Genomic DNA, 17,690 nt, shown 5'->3' on the forward strand with positions numbered 1-17,690 from the left:
TGTTTACCATACTTGGAAAAGTTAGAAATTAGACTACTTTCAAACATTAAAGTGTGCAAGCTGACAATTTTAACAATGATAAAGCACTACAGAAAAAAGAGTCAATTTGCGGGAGCTAAAATTACAAATAACGAGATTTAGAACCCAACAATTTGCTGTTACAAGGGTTTCAAAATTTCCTGCAGCAACCACACAATAGATAAATAGTAGGAGTTCTAACCACAACAATATTTTGTTGGGCAAATAATTTTATTTCATTTTGTGGGAGTTTATACCTCAAGAATTAATTTTTAGTATTTCATTTTATTTTATTTTGGTCATAACCTCCACAATATTTTTGATGAAATTTTAATATTTAATTCGCATTGTAGTTTATATAAAACTAAGCTACAACTATACTTCAAGCTAATTTTGTAGTAATTAAATCAATACATTCATAATTAAATAAATAAAATATTTCACGAAATAAAAAGTACAAAGGATTAACTAAATCATGAAAAAGTTAACATAAATTAATGTCAAGGGTCATTAAATTTACAATACACTTTCTTTAAACCAAAAATAAATATATAAACAGAAAAATTTGATGCGTTGTATAGTTCTAAAAATCACAGTCCTATGCCATCGAACTTCTCTTCTGAGTATATGAGTCAATAGTCCTCCATGTATGCATCTGCAAAACACACACGTTGATAGCAAATTAAACATTTATGTAACACTAAACATTTTGACATATTGTATAGAAGTTTATGGCATGTGACTGCATACTAATAGTCAAAACAATGCCATCTTTTTATCAGTAAAATAGTGTTAATCAATTGAAAAATACACAGAACATGAGAAATCAATGTTGAAAATTGAACATGAACTCCTAACCTTATAAATCATTTTATTAAGAGTAGAAGGAAAATTATAAAATTAAGTTCTTTTTAATTATCAAAAAGTATATTTTCTGGAAAAAAATTGCACCACCTAAATAAAAAAGAGGAATTATTTTTATGGACTAATTCTCCATTGAAAAAAAAGAAGATTGATTTATTGTTCCACTACATGATGGCTTTGATTATCACACATGGGACTTGGGAGGCATGCCTTTTGTCACCAACTTTGTAAGCCAAGAAGTAAAAGATATTATAGAATATAGATAGTTGATTTTGGACTTTATTTATCTAGTTCCCACTAATTTGACAATATATATTATCTCATCGTGGTCATGGCTACGTGGCCAGATGAGCAGTAAAAATAAAAATAGTGTTTGGATTAAGGGAAAAAAACTAGTAAAAGATTAGTTACCTGCTATAGAAGGTTAATGTTTTCTGATGGTGTAATAAAAAATTATAAAACTTAAACTCTACGTATAGAGGTTAGGAACCTTTTCTTTTCTTCAACTTTTCTTTTGAATTTTGATGTATGATTTCTAGAAGGTTGTTGATGATTCAAATGGCTATTCAAATTTGAAATTTAAATACTTATTTATTTTAGGCTAATTAAGAAGATTTAACATTTTATATGTGTTACAAGTTAATTTTTACTTTATTTAAATAAGAGTATAATTTTCTCATAGATTGTTGTATATATGACTTCACCACTGATTTGAGGATTTAAATTTTCTTAATGAAGGTTCTTCCCTTTAATTTCCTCCTAGTGCTCAGTCCAACATCTAGAAAATCATTGAAATTGTTTAGGATCATCTTTAGACCAAATGTAACATGTTAGTATCAAAGTCTCCAAATATATAACTTTTTTTTCCTTTTACTTACTTTGTCCCGTATTAGCTGATTATCTTATAAAAAATGTGTTAATTCATCATCTTACTACATAAAAAAAATATTAATTAATTCTTTTTATATCAACCTTGCAATTAATTCTTTTAAAAAATATTCACATTTGTTTGTATAATTCCCAAGAAGCTTTTTAAGGAGTACTGAAATAAAAAATTATTATCTTCTTATTTATAATTTCTTAAAAACCGTGCAAAATAGAAAGTGATCAATTAATATGAGACGGGAGTACCAAATAAGAAAAATAACCATATCATTCTCTTAATTTGATTCTAGAAGTTTGCCAAATCATCATGATGAGATGTCATTATTTGAATGTAAACCCATGCCACCACTAAATCTAGAATCTAGATTTGCTCAATTATTCTTTACTTTGGCCATCAACTGCTGAGAAACAACACAACCAAATCCCATTATATAAATCAAACTTCCTTCCAAATTTCTATACACAAATCAACTTTCTTACAATACCTCATCTTCTAATTATTCTCTCTACAATATTTTTTTTTTCCATGGCTAATTCAAATGACAACAACAATGAGGTTGTCACTCAAATGGATTGTTGGTATAGAATCTATAAGAATGGTCGAGTCGAACGTTTATATGACACAAATAACTTATTAACATACGTACCCCCATCACTTGAAGATCCAATCACTGGTGTCTCTTCTAAAGATGTTACAATTTCACCACATGTTTCTGCTAGACTCTACCTTCCAAAAAACACAAACAATTCTACCCAAAAACTTCCCATTATAGTGTATTACCATGGTGGTGCATTAGTTCTTGGATCCGCTTTCTTTAACGCGTATCAACGTTATCTCAATGTTTTGGTTTCTGAATCGAACGCAATCGCAATTTCAGTAGAGTATCGGTTAGCCCCTGAACATGACGTGACTACAATTTACGAAGATTCTTGGACCGCACTTCAATGGGTCGCGTCGCATGCTAATGAAAAAAAATTCACTAGTGGTAATGAAGATCCGTGGATAAAAAACTATGGAGATTTTAGTAGATTGTCTGTAATTGGAGACAGTGCTGGTGGGAATATAGTTTATCATATGGCGATGAGAGCAGGAAGAGAAGGTGGTATTAATGAAAAGGTAGCTATTAATGGTTCGATTTTTGTTTGTCCTTACCTTTTGGTTCCACTTGAGAACATTGAACAAAATGTATCGTACAAGAATTGGATTGTTATTAGTTCACCATCAGAAGCTGGGCTTCATAGTCCAATGATTAATCCACTTGCTGAGAATGCTCCTAGTTTGTCTCAGTTAGGTTGTTCTAGGATGTTGTTGTGTTTTGCGGAGAAAGATGAATATATTCCAAAAGAAATTGGGGTTCGATTCGTTGAAGGTGTAAAGAAAAGTGGTTGGAAAGGGGATTTAGAGTTGATTGAAGTTGAAGATGAAGGCCATTGCTTTCAACTAGCTAATCCTGAAACTGAGAAATCTCAAAATTTGATCAAGCGTTTTGCTGCTTTCATCCAACTTAAGTGATGATTAGGATTAATAATGCTACATTAGATCATATCTTAAGCTTTCAATGATTCTCTTTATCTTTATTTTTTCATGATGAGATGTCATTTTCGATTGTTTTAATTTAACGTCCAAAAGTACGAGTAAAAGCAATGCAAAAATATTAATATTATTTTATATTTCGTTTGATTTTATTGTCACCTTTATATTTTTGTTTCTGAATCAAACACAATTTTGATTTCACTAGGGTACAAGCTGCGAACAATTCACCATTGCTAAGCATTGTGATTTGTGAATCTTCAACCATAATAAATAAGATAACATAAAAAGACCTATAATAAAAGAAGCATAATATTTAAAACTTGTGGTCTAAAATATTCTTTCAGCATTGAAGTTAAATTGTACCGGCCATATTTAAAATTTGTTCAAATTATTTAAAGTTAAATTGTTTCTAATTAGTATAAAAAAGTTATTCCTTTATTCTATACAAACTATATAAAAAAAAACGTATCACATCAATTAAGACAAAAGATTACTTTTTTTGAATACTACGGGTGCACCAATATTATGAGTTGATGAAAATAATAAAATGTGATTTTACCTTAAATCAAACCGCAGTCACATGAGTGGTCGCGCTCACTTGTACCGGCCATACTAATTGCCTTTTGTGCTTTTCATGAGGGCTAGGGATGGCAAGGGGACGGGAACTGTGGGATGGAACGAAGGGGGACGGGACAGGAGGGGGACGCCCTTGGTCGGGATTTGGCCGGGACCGGGATTGGCGGGACAAAAATACGTCCCATCCTGTCCTACTATATATATGGGATGGGACGGTGTTTGGCGGGACGGGACGGGACGGGATGTGGGATTTTTTATTTTTTATATGTTTATTTATTTGTATTGAAATTATATGTTATTGAATAACATTTTTAATTTATTTGATTTTCAATAATATTTTTAGCTAATAAAAAATGCTTAAAGTTTTAAAATTTCAAATTTCAAATTTAAACTTTCAAATTTCAAACATTAAAGTTCAAATTTGTATTTTAAATATTTTCAAGTAATTTAAACTTGAAATTTCAATTTTTAAATTAAGTATTTTAAAGTAAGTTTAGTATATATGTAAATATGTATGTATATATTAAAATTAAAATGCAAGACAATAGTTGTATAAAAAAGACTTGAATAAAGCCTTTAAATTTAGGATAAATTACTTATATACACAACTTTACTTACCTTATTCTCCATTTTTCCCTATCTTTTTGAAATGTTTCATAAAGCCCTTATTTCTCCCAATTCTTAAAACTTTTAGATACATAAGATCCATTAGCCAAAACCCACGTTTACTACTCCCCTTTTCAGTCCTCTTTTCTCTCCCTAAATTCACTCCACATTCTTAGCAGTTACAATATTCAAATAAATTTGATTTTCAAAAGGATTCTCTCTCTCAAGTCAATCAATTTCAAACATGTGAATAGGTAGGGTTTTGTCTTCTCCATTGTTGTTTTCTTCCATTTTTTTCCAGATATTTTTCCTAATACATATGGGACAGGCCCCTTCATTTAGTATTGGGGTTACTCAACTTGGGGTCCATCTCGTCCTCTTCCAAAATGTCGGTGCTGGTAGACTTGCTCTGACAATGTATTGGCAAGGTTTTTATTGTGCATTCAATAGACTACCACAAATGCAGCAACAATTTGATACATTATCGATATGTTGAGAAGAAGAAGGAGAAGCAGATCAGATTGTTGGGTTTTTTTCGATTTTTTCTTATTCATCTTTTTTTGATAAATATGGATTCAGATTTTTAATGTATCTAGTAATTTTTATTTTCTTAGATTAATGTATAATGCTTTCTTTTCACTACTATGATACATTACAATTTCAGCATTCTCAATATACCGTGTTCAAATTGTATAATCTACCATATATCAATTGTTGTTATGTATCTGTAGTGTTTAATTTTTGTTCAGACTTATTTAAATTAGAAGATTATGTGCATGTACACATTACTCAATAAATACACTTGATACATAAATCCTATTATTCTATAGATAAAGCACCGTGTATCAAATTAATTGATAAGATATGATTAGGGTCTTACACTATGGAATTTAGGTAAATTATACTAATTTTATTCATTATTTGAGGAGTTGTTGTAATTTTCTGAAATTATTGATACACAAATAATGTTCAATAGTAGCGGACATTTTTGTATCATGTGTGGAGTTGTTGTAATTATGTGAAGTTATTGATATAAATATAATGTTCATTGTTGTATCATTCAAAACTTGCACTATTAGAGTGTGTATCAGATACACAAAATTTACTAAAATGTATCAAATACACACATATGATACATTGCAAGTTACTAATTTAACTGTAATCCATTGTTTGTATCATGTTTAAGTGTTGGACAATTTTTGTATCATGTTCAACTAGTGGGCATTTAGTATTAAATATAAATATCTGTCAGATTTTATAGATCATCAATTTGTATTGAGCATTAGTTACTCTATTTTATCATTATGTATCAACTAAACATTAAGATACTTTGTAGTTACAATTATGTATCATATGATTAACTTGACATGTTTCCCATGATGATTTACTTTTTGTAGTTGCTTTTGCTGAGTTCCTTAGTAACGAAATCAACATCCCATCAAATGGTTTTCGAGCTGATTATCTTCGCACAAGATATGAAGCATTATTATGGAGATATGGTACTGAAAAGGCTAAGTCACGCTATTTTAGCGATAAAAATGATTCTCCAAAGCTCAAGGGTCTCTTTACTCCACCGCAACAAGATGTTTGGTTAATGTCGAATAGTAATTATGTATTAATGAATAGACACCCTTTGATGTTTTGTTTCTTTTTTTTTTGTTAAAGACAATCTTATTTAAGTTTTAGAATGTTACTCTAAAAATTGTTTCATATTATGTCTGAATTTGAATATATTTGTTCTTAATTATATCATGTAAATTCTTATAATTTGTGTTTTAATTATAGTGATCTTGATACACAACACATCATCTGATACTTAAAACATTCACATTATATAATTAGATGTCATAAAGATAAATATCAGATTCATAACTCTTTTGATTCAAATATCATTATAAAGAACTCATTAGTTATGACATAATGTATATGATACAATAGATATGAGTCACAACAATGTATATATATAGTAAACACTTATGTATCATATACACATAAACTCTTTATTAGAATGTGATACATTCAAATTTAATTTTTTTAAACACAACATGTCACAAATTATTTATGAGATAAACCATTGGCACATAAAGTTGAAAAAGATGTATCATCCACATTTTTTCTTGATTACTACAAGTACTTTATACCTCTTAATTGATATATTATTAATATTATCTACCAGATACACAATATTAACCTGATACATTTTATACAAATCAGTCATATAAATACGTTTGTTATATAAATGTATCTGATACAACTCAATTGTTAATCTCTTTGTTACATGTATCATATACAATTAGATACAAAATAATAATCACATCATAACTCACGAAATTATTATACACACTCTTCATTTACTACTAATGTATCATGACTTACATATCCATATCAGGAGTTTTAGTATTTTTCCTGAACCTTCGACACACATAATTTCTCCAGATGTAGAAACAACGTAATGTATCTGATTTCCAAGTAAGGTATCCAACCTCATGTTTCTTTATCTCGACGTACAACCTTACTCCCATATCATTCCTAATAATCAATGGAGAAGAATTGCCTTATACCATGTATCGGATCTCAAAATTTTTTCTTAATGCATCAATAGTCAATTCTGTCGCAATAGCTGAAATTAAGTTGATGAATGAAATATTTTTACCAACGACGATTTCTTCACTTTTGTATCATTCATAACTAACCTCGTTATTCCCAGATTTCTGAATGCCTCAGCAAAATCGAAATATTCATTATGTATTTTATGAAATTATCGTCTACTGAATGAACTACTACAACAACAATCATCATATAATACTTGTAATCTTGTTTTCATAGTGTCGAGTGGCATTGTCAGTAATGCAGACACTCCATTAGCTATAGCTGCACTCAACCCTTGAACTGCAAATATTACCTTCCCATTTTGCCTATAACCACCCTTATCGTCTTTCTTGAAGAAAAAACAAAACAAATCTAGATAGATATTAATCCATTTTTTTTTACAGTTAACGGATGCAGGTGCATCCCAATTTACACGTGGGTCGGTCTCTAGTTCGACTACATGATGGCAGGAGCGGAGCTACAGTGTTAAATGGGGGTTTGGACGAACCCACCGACTTTTACGTAGATCCTACATACGTACTAAAAACTATGTACAAATATATTTAAATTTTGCGTCCGAACCCACATCACAGTAAGGTGGATGGCGCAGTGGTAAGCGCGCACAACACTGATTATTTGGATGGGGTTCGAGCCCCAAATGTGTTTTGTGTCTATCTTCTACTCTCCTTTAATTCAATTTTTCCTATATAGATTTTTATAAATTCTTTTCCAAATAATAAAACAGAAAATTGATAATTAAAAATAATAAAAAAGTAGTGTCATACTCCAAAACAACATCTAACTATTAATCTCAAAGAAAATTGCAAGTAACCAAAATATTGTATCATACTCTAAAACAACATCTCACTATATTGATTTCTTTTGAAGCATTCAATAAAATGTTAAACCCAAAATTTAATTTTTTTTAAAGTTAGGGTTCTAATATTTACTATCGACTTCATTGCTACTGCTTGTTGTCAAAGTGCAGACCTCTGCCCCGGTAAGTACTATTTACTCTTCTCAGGTCCTCCTCGGCTCTACCTTTTCTCTTTTTTAATTTGTCTTTACATTGTATAACAATTTATTCAAAGATCTTATTTTTAATCTTTGTTTTTTAGACTGTTCCACGTATTAATAATTGATCATATTAATTAAGTTATTGTTTGCTTCTCGGAACTTTAACTTTCAAGGCAAGGGCGACTCAAGGGTGAAGCAAGTAAAACCTTCCATTTAGGTCCCAAAAATATTAATGGTGAATTTAATAATTTTAATTTTACTTAAAATGATATTGAGATTATAGAAAAAAATCTTCAAAATTTATACTAAAATATAACAATTATCTATCTTTTACCAAATAATATTTTAGAACTTTGAAATAAATAACTCAAATCTTCATATTAATAAATGAAGTATTTGAAAGTGTACCAAATGATGCATCATTTTTTTTTTTTCAAAACATAACAACTTGTCGAGTGAAATTTTAATGATATGCTTATATGTTTGTGGTTATATATATATTGTCACACCCCTTTATCGCACACGGCGGTGGAAGGGTTTTTTCTATTTATGTGACAGTATTGAATAGGGATTATTTTAATTTTCAGAGTCGCCACTTGGGATTGAATTATGGTGTTCCAAGTCACCTTTTGAATCCCTAATCAATAGGAAATGACTCTTTATTTTGGTCTGTGAACCAGAAATTCAGGTAAGGAATTCTGTTGACCGAGGGGAAGGTATTAGGCACCCCTCGAGTCCCGTGGTTCTAGCACAGTCGCTTTTATTGACTTATACTTATGTTAAATTATTATTATTATTATTATTATTATTATTATTATTATTATTATTTTGGATACATTATTTTAGGCCATGATTTGCTTTTTTTTTTTATTTGTTGAATTTTTATTAGTCTGAACCTAGATGCGTAACCGCATTCTTGGTCTTGACATTTAGAGACATAATTGTCTTCTTTCTCTCGAGTACCTCACACCTAATAATCTCAATTTACACCTTTTGATTTAAACTACTAAAAATTAATTATTAAACAATTCGATCAAGGTGCGCCACTGCATCCTTGAATTTCTTTTAAGTGTTTCAAAGAAGATGTGTAACCACATTCTCAATTGAAACCATTTTTAGCGTATCTAAATTTGCCTACAAAAATTAGTCTGCCAATTTTAAGCGCGAATCAAATGATGCCGAACTACCACCGACCAAAATAATAATAATAATAATATTAGTAATAATAATGACATTATTTCATCATAAGCATGTGCACAATAGTTATTACTTACTGTTGAAATTTTCTTATTAGTTTTTATTTTATATATTTATTTATATAAAAAAAAAAAACTAAGTTAGTACTCAAAAGATAAAAGCAACACCCATATTATTGCACAAAAATAACTTATCACTTATTTGAATAGAACTCAACATATAATTCATCAAAATTAATAAGGCACCAGCACCAAAACAAATAATCACAAGTTATACAATTTTATTTCTAAATTTAATGACATAAAAGTTCAAACAAGTTTCAATATTATAATGCTAAAATTAAACACACATAAATTTGAGCAACTTCATGATATTAGAATCACATCTTGTATAATAATGAAATCAAATTATACAATGAAGATTAAATGGTACCTCTTGCGAAAATTCAATTCACGAAAAGGAAACAACCCTAATAAGGAGCCACGAACTCGAAACCACGAAAGCAAACCTCGAACTCAACCTCTAAGTGTGGGGTTGGAAGGAATTAAAAGACGTTTAGATGTTTTGATTTTTTTTCTATACGTACGAGTGTCTTTTGGTATGAATGTATAGTGTATTCTTTCTTCTTCTTCTTTTTTGTACGGTTTTTTTTTTGTGTGTTGTTTGTGTTTAGGAGGCTGAAATTTTTTGTTTTCCTCCTCTTTTCGTTTCCATTGCTGTGTTGTTTTATATGTAGTAGTCGTATGTGTGTGTGTCGTGTATTGTTGTAATGTTGGAAGTGGGGGGAAGAGTGGGGTAGTGGAGGAGTATGTGGGGTGAGGGTAGGTGTAGTGGGGTAGTGAGGTAGTGTGGGTAGTTTAGGTTGTGGGTAGTTTAGGTTATTATATTTATTAAATTAAATATATATATATATATATATATATATAAACCATAATAATAAAAATATTAATTAATTATTTTGAATTAATAAAATATGAGAAAAGTCAAATAGCTAGTCTAAAAATATAATTAAGAAATACTAGCTTATTTATTAAAATTTAAATTAAAGGAAAACATATATTTTTTGTAGTTTTTCAATCTTTTAAAATAAACTTACTAAAATACGATGAAAAATAAAATATTTAATTTATATATAAAAGCAATATTTATGTACTAAAAATGATTTAATACCTTAAATTCGGTCAAAAATTACGTGTCTACATATATATATATATTTATATATATAATGGTTGTAATTTTGACGATTGTTATATTAGACTAATATGTTATTTTCTTTTAAAATTTAGAACCCACAAATATTAAATCCCGGCTCCGCCTCCGCATGATGGCTATGATTATCAAACATGGAAGACAAATGCATTCCTTTTGCCACCAACTTTTATTTGTATGCCAAGAAGTAAAATATATTTTGGTCTTTATGGCTACTAATGACTAATCAATATTTTGACCATATACTATCTCATGCACGTGATGACCAGACAGCCAGATGAGCGGTATATACAGTACTATCCTTTTTATTTTACAAAAATTAAAAGTATCTGTATTAATAGTTTCAATTTTCTTAAAGAAGAATTCATCTAATTTATTTAGTTGAGAAACAAAAAAATGTGAATCTTTTTTTACCGATTTTACTTTGATATTGGAAAAATTCCTTACTTTAATTATGTATACTCTCTCCGTCAACTTTTAATTGTTATAATTTCTTTTTTTAAATTCAAACGATAAGAACTTTAACTAATATTTTATGATGTGTTTTTTCATCATATTGGTATGTAAAAAGTTACAATTTATAGTAGTTTTCGTATAATTTTTGAATATCTAATTTTTTTTATTTAAAACATCAAATTAATGTAATCTAATTTAACTTTTGAAAATTAGTTAAATTAATTTTTGACAATTTAAAAGGAATGGATAGAGTATAATTTAAACTTCTTTTGAAAAGTCATGTTTTTTCATATGCACACATCCTCTTAATATCCAAAGTAGTGCTTTTTCATTTGCACACATCCTCTTAATATTCTTGATGCTGCTATGTAAATCCCATTATATAAATCAAACTTGTCTTCCAAATTTCTATACCCAAATCAACTTTCTTACAATAAATACCCCATCATCTAATTATACATTCCATGGCCAATTCCAATGATAACAACAATGAGGTTGTCGCTGAAATGGATGGTTTCTATAGAATTTATAAGGATGGTCGAGTCGAACGATATATTTATCAAAAAAGTAACTTATCAACTTACGTGCCTCCATCACTTGATGATCCACAAAATAATGTCTCCTCTAAAGATGTTATAATTTCACCACATGTTTCTGCTAGACTTTACCTTCCAAAAAACACAACCAATTCTACCCAAAAACTTCCCATTATAGTGTATTACCATGGTGGTGCACTAGCTCTTGGATCCGCTTTTTTTAAGTCGTACCATAATTATCTCAATGTCTTGGTTTCTGAATCCAATTCAATCGCGATTTCAGTAGAGTATCGTTTAGCCCCTGAACATGACGTGACCACAATATATGAAGATTCTTGGACTGCACTTCAATGGGTCGCGTCACATGCTAGTGAAAAAAAATTCACTAGTGGTAACGAAGACCTGTGGATTAAAAACTACGGAGATTTTAGTAGATTGTCTATAATTGGAGATAGTGCTGGTGGGAATATAGTTTATCATATGACAATGAGAGCAGGAAGAGAAGGTGGTATTAATGAAAAGGTAACTATTAATGGTTCAATTTTTGTTTGTCCTTACTTTGTGGTTCCAATTGAGAATATTGAAGAAAGTGCATCGTACAAGAATTGGATTATCATTAGCTCACCATCAGAAGCTGGGCTTCATAGTCCATTGATTAATCCACTTGCTGAGAATGCTCCTAGTTTGTCTCAGTTGGGTTGTTCTAGGATGTTGTTGTGTTTTACGGAGAAAGATGAATTTATTTCAAAAGAAATTGGGATTCGATTTGTTAAAGGTGTAAAGAAAAGTGGTTGGAAAGGGGATTTGGAGTTGATTGAAGTTGAAGGTGAAGGTCATTGCTTTCAACTAGCTAATCCTGAAAGTGAGAAATCTCAAGAATTGATCAAGCGGTTTGCTGCTTTCATCCAACTTTAAGTGATTTAAATTAATAGTGCTACATTAGATATGGTACACTACTATAGCAATATCCAACTTGTTGCTTCATTAGTTCTCTTTATATTTATTTTTATCATGATGAGATTCCGTTGATTGTTTTAAAGTTAGAAAGTATGAGTAAAAGCTATGCAAAAATGAGTATATCATAAAAAAAAAAGCATAATATTTAATATAATTTAATCAGTTGTTTACATATTCGAAACTAATATTTGAAAGACATAAAATATAGGAGAGTGTAATTTTTTTTGGTATTTCATTATTTTACAAAAATCCTAATTTTATTTGACTAAAATGATGGAGTTTGAGACAATTTGTTTTCTTTTCAAATTGGCCTTACAAAAAATACACAAATGAACAATAATTGAAAGCTTGTACTTCAAAACCGGTCGTATTGAGCATTTCTAACGACGTACACTGCCTCCTTCCACGTTCTCCGCTTAAATTTTTTCTATAAAAATTATACTGTATATATAAGGTAATCATTTTTCTTTCTATATATAGAGAGAGAGATAGATAGATAAAAAGATAGATAGATAGATAAATCTTGAATCTCCTTAATAAAACACTAGAGATTCACTCAGTGGTTTAAGAATTCATAATTGATCTTGAGATTTCAAATTTAAATCCTAAATATTGTATTTTTATTTTTTGCGTCCTCTAAATCTTAATAAAAACATTGGATTCACCACTACCTATTGATATTGACGGAAAAATTATCTGCCAACACTTTCTTCAATGATATCCGTTACTATATCTCCCGATTAATACTTTTTTTGTTCCAATTTATGTGATACCACACTATGTTCATCAAACATGGAAGGCAAATGCATTCCTTTTGCCACCAACTTTAATTTGTAAGCGAACAAGTAAAATATATTTTGGTCTTTATGTAGTTCCCTCATTTGACTACATATGACTAATCAATATTTTGACCATATACTACCTCATGCACGTGATGACCAGGCAGCCAGATGATCAGTATATATATATACACAGTACTATCCTTTATATTTAAAAAAATAAATAAAAGCATCTCTATAATAGTTTCAATTTCTTAAAGAAAAATGAAAAGAAGAATTTATCTAATTTATTTGGTTGAGAAACAAAAAAAATGTGAATCTTTTTTACGATTTTACTTTGATATTGGAAAAACTTCCTTACTTTAATAATGTGTATAATTCAAACCTATTTTGAAAAGTTATACTTTCAGGAGTGCGTTGGCAACAAATAATGTATATAATTTTTACGTATCATTTATTTTAAATTTACGAGCAATTACTTTTTTCTCCTTTCTCTGACATTTCTTTTGATGTCTAATTTCTAGAAGTTGTTGAGGATTCAAATGATTATTCAAACTAAACTATTAAAAGTAGTGTTTGTTTATAATAGTGCACACATCCTCTTAATATCGTTGATCCGCCTATGTAAATCAATTACTGAGAAAAAAGACAACGAATCCCATTATTACTCTTATTTAGAAATGACACTTAGGGTGTACCAACACAACATAAAAGAGTTGTACCAATGACACTTAGGGTGTACCAACACAGCATAAAAGAGTTGTACCAAAAGCAATAAGGAATAGTTCCAAAACTAATACAAGTTGTACCATATGTGGACCCACTTCATTAAATTAAAGAGTTGTACGAAAAGCAATAAGGAATGGTTCCAAAAGTCATACAAGTTGTACCATATGTGGACCCGCTTCATTTTACTCCTTATTAGAAGTGAGACTTTAGAGGACGAACACGGCACTACCAAATTGTACACAAAGCATTTTTAAATTGTACTATAAAATTAATTGTGGCTCATTAATTGTACACGTGTCTTTCTACATATACAATAACTCACATGAATAATTACTTTTCTGACTTTTTTTCCTCAGTTTCTCTCTCTATATATTTGTTTTTTTTCTTTTTTCCTACTTTCCATTTTCCCCTTTTACTCTCTTTAGTTTATCTATGATCTTAAATTTTTCATAGATCTTTAAAATATTTTGAATTATAATATTTTGATTTTTACGTAGTTTACAGATATATAAATTTCATTTTAAAAAAATTGAAGATATCATACGCAAATTTATGGTCAAACTTAAACTATTTGATTCTCGAGAAATAAAAAGTGTCACATAAAATGGGACAGACGAAGGATAACTCTCAATTAAATTTATTTCACTTTTTATTTTCCATTTTTAACATAATTTTTCAAGTTGGATTTCTAGGAATTCTATAGTAGACCCATTTAAATTTTACTTTTTTGTTTTAAATTAGAGAACTTGGCCGCACTTCGCGCGATCATTAAAATTAATTATTTTTGATTAATTTTATATTTACTCTGTTGTTTAATCGTAATATTATTATTTGTTTTAATAATATGAAGATTGTGAAAAAAATAAAGCTTCACAAATTTTACATCTATTAAATGAGGAAGAATATATTTTTTATCAAATAAGTTAAAATATATTTGCTAATAACAAATTCTTCCATTGCATGAAGTTGATCCTTTAATATATAATATATATTTCGGTGTACCATTCTCCTTAAATGTCTAAGAAATATCTCGTAATGTCAAATAACATTGTAATACTCCCTCTGTCCCTAATTACTTGTCCACTTTTAAATTGACACATTTATTAAGAAATCAATTAATGACATAATGAGTTTATCATTTTACCCCTATTAATTATTAAGTAGATGAAAAGTTCTGCAATTTTTCAAAGTAATTAGTCATTTAATTGAGGGTATAATAGGTAAAAAAAAATGTTCTTTCTTGATTTGTTAAAATGGACAAGTAATTAGAGACAACTATAAAAGAAAAAGTGAACAAGTAATTAGGGACAGAGGGAGTACTAAACAAATGCATTAGCAAATGAAATTTATATTAAAAATATATTGTATAATGACGTAATGATACCTTAATAGAATTTCCTATCCATTTAAAAAAAAAAAACTTCACTCTTTCAATTTCGTTATATCTTCTTATTTAGTAGAAGAATCATCATTTATTATATTCTACTCCACTTTAATTTGTACCATCAGAGTTTTAAGAATAAACATTAAATTTTAAATCGAAATAAAAAATCATTGAAAAATGACAGAAAAAATAATAATAGTATATGAAAATTAAAATAAGGTGCAAGAAAAGCCTTTTCACGATAATTTTTTGAAATATATTGATAACAATTAAAATGAAGCTGTTATTTTATCTTCAAAATTAACTTTGATTGAATTGAATTAGTACAATGAGAAAAAATATTAAACTAATAACTTTTTAATGTTATTAAATGCATTTTCTTTTTAATTGAGTAGTAGATTAAAAGTTCCGAATTAGGATATTAAATAATATCTTATTCTCTCCTTAATTATTATGGTATTGCAAACATTTATTTTCCTTAAATGGTGATTCATTTTCCATTTACAGTTATATCCAATTAATTTCTAATGTATTAAATGTGGTTATGGGATATTGCAATAATATCTTTATCTTTCCTTAATCATAATAAAATTATAATTTAACATTTATTTTTCTGAAATGATAATTTCGTTTTAATTCCTAGAGCATATTGTTTACTATATTGAGTGTAATTATAATAAAACATATTGTATTTAGTATGACAAAAGAACTCAAAAATTGGAGAAATTAGATAAATAGTAATCTTAGCTTCTAAGAAATGTCACATCATCATTTACATATCCAACTTTTATATATTTAAATGAATTCCTAGAACATATTGTTTACTATATTGAATGTAATTATAATAAAACATATTGTACTCAAAAATTTGAGAAATTAGATAAATAGTAATCTTAGCTTCTAAGAAATGTCACATTGTCATTTACATATCCAACTTATATATATAAAAGAGTTAAAAAAGAAAAAATAAGTGATTTAAGAAAATTATATAAATAACATTAATGATGAGATGAAGATTAAGAAAAAACGTCAAATAAATTCGTAGTATTGATGATGATAAAAGTTAAATAAATAATTTTTTCTATTATTTAAATTTTTAACATAAAATTTCCAATCTTTTAAAATTAAAAATAAATGTAAAAATAAAAATAAAAATCGACGCAATAATTATTTTAAAGAAAAATATAACCAAAATTATCAGAAAAAATTGATAAAAATAAATAAGTATCTATTACTAAGAATGGCGTCACTACATTTTTTATTTTAACTTTATTGTTACATATGGATAGAAACTTTTAGAAGAAGAAATGATCCAAAAATTTAAAAATAATGGTTCCTTAATTGGTGATTCCTTTTCCATTTACAACTTTTCAATTAATTTTTAATGTATTAAATATGGTTATGGATATTGGAATAATAATTTTATCTTTCCTTAATCATAATAAATTATATTTTAACCTTTATTTTTGTGAAATGATAATTTTCTTTTCATTCGTACAACATATTGATTAATATATTGAATGTAATTATAATAAAACATGTTGTATTTAGTATGACAAAAGAATTCAAATTTTTTAGAAATTAAATAAATAGTAATCCTTACTTCTAAGAAATGTCACAAAATAAAATAAAAATAAAATAATATATATATATATATATATATAAAAGAAAATGATATAAATTACATTAATGATGAAATGAAGATTAAGAAAAGAAGTAAAAGAAATTAATAATAATATTGATGATGATAGGAGTTAAATAAATCATTTTTTATATTTTGTAAATTTTCAATATAAATTTTTCAGTCTTTTAAAATTAGAAAATGCTAAAAAAATAAAACTAAAACTAAAAATCGAGGCAACAATTATTTTAAGGAAAAAATAACAAAAAATCTCAGAAACATTGATAAGAATAAATAAGTATCTATTGCTAAGAAGGTGTCACCCCACATTTTCTATTTTAGCTTTATTATTACATATAGATAGAAACTTTAAGATGAAGAATGATCCAAAAATTTTAAAAATAACAAATCAATTATGTAAAAATACATGTGTAATTCTTATAAAGTTATAATAACTAATTTCTTCAAATAAATAATTAAAAGAAAGAAAAAAAAAGTAATTAAGAAAATAATATAAATAACACTAATTATGAGATTAATAACATTGATGAGGAAAGGAACTAAATATGATCATCTTTTTAAATTATTTTTTAAGAAAATATATATAAACTTTAATTAAAGATAAATAAGGAAAAAAAACTTTAACTAAAGATACAAAATAAAAGAAGAAAGAAATTAGAAGAATAATGAGGTTGAAAGAAATAATATCTAATTTTCTCTCTTTTCAAATCAC

The 17,690-nt window shown here is 27.8% G+C and overlaps 2 protein-coding genes across 2 annotated transcripts; both read left to right on the top strand.

Annotated features, from left to right (window-relative positions):
• Positions 1 to 2,293: 2,293 nt before the first annotated feature.
• On the top strand, positions 2,294 to 3,280 carry LOC125839512 (2-hydroxyisoflavanone dehydratase-like). The gene has a single exon (XM_049518496.1). It carries the CDS (start codon positions 2,294 to 2,296, stop codon positions 3,278 to 3,280), a length of 987 nt encoding a protein of 328 aa, XP_049374453.1.
• Positions 3,281 to 11,415: 8,135 nt separating this feature from the next.
• Positions 11,416 to 12,402, top strand: LOC125839513 (2-hydroxyisoflavanone dehydratase-like). The gene has a single exon (XM_049518497.1). It carries the CDS (start codon positions 11,416 to 11,418, stop codon positions 12,400 to 12,402), a length of 987 nt encoding a protein of 328 aa, XP_049374454.1.
• The last annotated feature ends 5,288 nt before the right edge of the window (positions 12,403 to 17,690 follow it).

Source organism: Solanum verrucosum, unplaced genomic scaffold (assembly GCF_900185275.1).
Source record: "Solanum verrucosum unplaced genomic scaffold, falcon-dt-bn FXZP01000306.1, whole genome shotgun sequence".
Lineage (NCBI taxonomy): Eukaryota > Viridiplantae > Streptophyta > Magnoliopsida > Solanales > Solanaceae > Solanum > Solanum verrucosum.